Genomic DNA, 4,312 nt, shown 5'->3' with positions numbered 1-4,312 from the left:
CCCCCCCCCCGCCCCCCCCCCTCCTCTCCTTTCTTTGTTTTTCTCTCTAGGTCTTCTAGCTGGCTTGCACTCCAGCCCCCACCATGCAGCGCCACTCCCACATTCTGCCCTGTCCACTCATTTACCGCAAAGTTTGCCAGGTAACTTGTCAGACGGTCGTGCTTGTCTTCTGCGTCGTGAGTCATCCTGTAATTCAGTAGATACTTCTTTAGGGGTGAAAGCAAAGTGGTTGTCCATGTTGTCTGACTGGTGCGGTTGTCGCTATAGCCTGTGGCCTCCCTGAGGTACAAAGCGAGGCGTAGCCCTCTGTGTCGTTTCCTGTTTAGTTAGCCAGGGCAAACTGGTGCATTTCTGGAATGATGAGCCCTCAGTGCTTATAGCGAGTGTTGGTTCCTGGAGGTACTTGGCTTTGCTGCTTGCGTCGTGGTGAAGAATTATCCTGCCAGGATTAAAGCTGTACGTGTTTATGCACAGTCTGCCAGGACTACCTAGGAATGAATATTCTGGCTCTGTGGAGTTTTGGTACTGATGACCTATATAAAATATGTCAGACCAGAGTGTCTTGTGTTGGTGCACTGAGCTAATTGCCTGCATCTGCTTCACGACAAGTTTGTAGTGTAAGTGGAGACTGCTTCACTTGGTGTTGACAACATGATGATTTTGCAGTTAAGCCTGTTCCTGCCCCAGTTTGATGCCTGCAGAAGCAATGCATAAAACGAGATTTCCAAAGAACACCACCTCTGCTCATAAATGGAGTCCTACCTGGTGGGCTGTGAGCCTGTGTAAATAAGCAGCACTGTGGAGGAAGGAGAGAAGTAAGGGGAATCCATGCAGTATTCAGAAATTTGAAATGCAGGGCCAGCCAATTGGCTTATCTGCTTTCAGGGAGGTGCTTATCCCATTGGTAATTGCTCTTTCTGCTTTCTTGATCAAGTGTTCTCTAGCACTTCAGTGCAGTTCAGTGCCACTGTCTTAGTGCTCGCTCCTGTTGCGATTGTCTTACTGGGCAATATGAGCCTGACTCAGGAGTGGATGTGCTAGCCTAATTGTGGCACTGAGGCCATTAGATGTGCAGATAACCTGCTGGAGTTCATGTGGCCTCCCGTAGCAATCATGGGGTGAAATGTCCTTGACTACTAAGCACAGTGCTTGTTTGCTGAAGAAAGAACAGAGTGATCTGCACTGGTGGAAATTCAAAGAATTTGTTGTCTTAGCTTCTTTTGCTGAAGTTTGTCTGAGGTGGGTTGTTACGCCACTCCAGTGTGGTAGAAGCAGCAGCTACTAGCAGCAATCACTGGTGTGACAGACCCTTCCTTCCTGTTTGTAAGTTCACAGTTACTGGAGAGTGAGGTGATTGATTTCAGTTTGAACATGGGTTGTGAAATGTATTCTGTGTCACTGAGAAGGAGTGCTCTGTCACATTATTGGAGGAAATTCAGAGTGGTTACTTCACTGTTGCTTACAGGGCTTATAACAAAAGAATTTTATGATGGACTGCTGCTCTGACATAGTGCCAGAAGCTGCGAGTAAACAAAAGGTGACTAGGAATAAGTGAAGAAAAACTGACTGTTGAGACAGCTTCAGCAAGGACTTGCTTTCTCACTTGATGTTTTCATGTAAAGATTGGAGATTGAGCCTAGTGCTATCATCTCTGGGAATATCACTGATTGTGATGTTCTGTAGAGGAACACAGTAGATATTGAAGTGACCACCATAATCTTAAAATGTATTTGTTTTGTGGCATAAACTGTGGTTTGGTTGGCTGTACAAGCAGATGGCCACAGCTGCATTGCTTTGTCTGAAAGCTGCGAGGACTCCAGTGTGTTGGGAGGTTACTACAAATGCAAGGAAATGTTGAGGTCTTAAATGAAAGTGCTTATACCAGCATTCAGCAAAGAGCATCTGAGCAAAGAGCATCCAGTGCTTGCTTGTGTGTTGTCACTGCTGCATTTGATGGTGGAGGTGCCTGCATGCTGGTGCTGTGAACATGGTTCTGTCTGCTTGCTTTAGAAATGTGACATACTGCATGGAATGAACTGTCCTTGGCCTGGAGAAGAACTTGTTGCTGCGCTGCTCAGTGCCACTGCTGCTTAACTGCACACCTCAGTACACCCATTTGTTCATCATAGTCTGATGGTAGTTTTAATTGCTCCTGGAAAACTTCTGCTTCCTTAAACTTCCTTCCTTTTTCTCTCTTCAGTGCATTTTCTCTTTTCCCCTCAACATCTCTTCCTTTCTGTTACTTCAGTGGTTAGATTCCTATGATTTCTGTTGCTGTCAGTGAGCACCTAAAGCCTTCAATACAACGGCAAAGGTGTACTAACAGTGTTATTTCAAACCACCTTTAGATGCAAGGCAGCAAGTACCATGTATTTCTAGTTTCCTAGATGGGGAGACATGGTAGGGTGGCTTTTAGAGAGGGGCCTATCCTAGCTGGTCAACCAGCAACCTGAATCTATGCCGTGGTGCTTTTGCTGGGAGGCCAGAGTTGACCCTCAGTGCTTCCCGTGTCCTTTACTCAGGTGCAGAGGCAGGGCTGCTCCCAGTTGTGAGCTGTCTCCAAGCACATCCCCTGATTCCTTGGTGCTGGAAGGGCAAAGTATGTCTTTCTGTGCAGAGAGATCTGGCTGCCTTGGATGCACGCAGCTCTGTGGAGCTGATGCCAAACCCCCTTCCCACTTGGTTTTATTTTCTTTCAGATGCTTCTCAGCTTCACGGCAAAGGGTCCAATGCACAGCAGCGCAAGTTGTGACATCTGCAAGGAGGGGAGCTAGAGCACACATAGGAAGGATAAAACCAAGAGGAACAGGTCATGAACTTTGGATACCGGCTGCCTTTTTTTTTTTTTTCCTTCTTTTTTTCCCTCATGACAACTGGAGAGACTGAACTGCAATGAGGAACTCATTGGTGCATTTGCTCAGAGGCTTTCAGAGCTAAGCCTCGCACAAAGGGCCACCTTGAGCCATGCCCTAATGAGAGAAGCATTTTGTAGCACTGTTTTATTGCTGCTGCCCTTCATGCATTCCCTGGCACTGGCAGGAGCTAGAACTCACAGGGAGATCTGAGTGGCTTGGCTTTCTTGCAGCGAATTCCCACCCACCTGTGTCTATATCTGCCAAGTACCTCCAAGTCCAGTTACCTCCTTGGTCTCCCAGTGGCAGGTATGAAAGGTGCTTCTTTCTTCTGCTTTGGATTTACTTGGATAATTCTAGCACTGCCAGTGCTTTCTGAAGATATTTGACTAACTTTTCAATTGTACTATAAAACTGTGCTACAGTTAATTGGAGGATTTAACATTTCCTGTGTGATGAATCTAACGAACCACCTAATGTTCCCCTCTGGAGAAGAAGGAAGACTCTTTAGAGAGACATTTTTAGATGCAGTCATTGACTTCGAGAATTCTACTTCTTTTGAGTTTTGGATTTTATTTCTCCAAAGGGATGCTTTTTTTCCTGCTCAGTTTTATCCTCACTACCATCAAATGCATTGGATGAATGGGACACTTCTTGGCATGTCATATGTATAGGAAGACATAATTCCAGTGCCTTTAAGGTGGTGCAAGAATGGACTAGTGACACACATTTCAGCCCTATTTTGTGTGTTCCTGAACCCTTTTTTAATCATTCTGTATTTAAAATGTATTCTGTTTTATTTAATAGAGCTTTTTATGGTTGCACATCAAAAAAAAGCTGCACTGTCTGGACTTCAGTGGTGTCTTGGTGACTGCGAACACAGTACCAAATCCAGCAAGAGCACCAGTTCTTATCCAAGTTTGTGCAAGCGGGTTCCAGACCCTCCCCTAAAGCCATTCTTTCCTAGGGTTGTGAATTATGATCTCTTTGGTGGGCAGAGGGAATGATCTAGATTAACTAAGGTCACTACTAGTCAAATGAATTCCAGAGAATAATATTGCTCTCTTCGATGATTTCTGCACTAGGATCATGTGTTTGTCACAGCTGCAGGAATGGGGATCACCTAGAATTGGGGTGTGTCTTTTCTTTTTAATTTTTTAACTCTTAGACCTAAATACTTCTCCTGAGCACACCCTTTTAGTCCGTGCATACCTAAGGGCAGGCTGTAATTCCAGCTGAGCTTTATGGGTTTTGATTTTTTTACTCTCCCCCTGTTTGCCTTTTCTCAGGCCCCCACAGCCACACCTGAATAGTGCAGTAGTAGCACTGATCCACATAGACTTTACTGGTATTTCAAGCAAAAGCTTGCAGCCTTCCCTCTAGAGCTTTGGGGAAGGATGCTGACACTGAGTATACCAGCAAATATCTGCTTTAGTTTTCCCCATTTTTGTTAAGATCCA

General features: G+C 45.3%; 1 protein-coding gene across 1 annotated transcript in view; it reads left to right on the top strand.

Annotated features, from left to right (window-relative positions):
- The window catches only part of UBN1 (ubinuclein 1), a 12,688-nt gene extending 8,998 nt beyond the window's left edge, over positions 1 to 3,690 (top strand). Inside the window, exons 7-8 of the mRNA XM_009697992.1 lie at positions 51 to 140; positions 2,700 to 3,690. Of these exons, the coding sequence (XP_009696294.1) occupies positions 51 to 140; positions 2,700 to 2,752 (143 nt within the window). The 3' untranslated portion in view covers positions 2,753 to 3,690. The remainder of the gene's footprint in view (positions 1 to 50; positions 141 to 2,699) is intronic.
- Positions 3,691 to 4,312: the final 622 nt, after the last annotated feature.

This window comes from Cariama cristata, unplaced genomic scaffold, assembly GCF_000690535.1.
Source record: "Cariama cristata isolate BGI_N322 unplaced genomic scaffold, ASM69053v1 scaffold36693, whole genome shotgun sequence".
Taxonomy (NCBI): domain Eukaryota; kingdom Metazoa; phylum Chordata; class Aves; order Cariamiformes; family Cariamidae; genus Cariama; species Cariama cristata.
The sequence above is the reverse complement of the archived record's forward strand: the minus strand, read 5'-3'. Positions and strand labels throughout refer to the sequence as shown.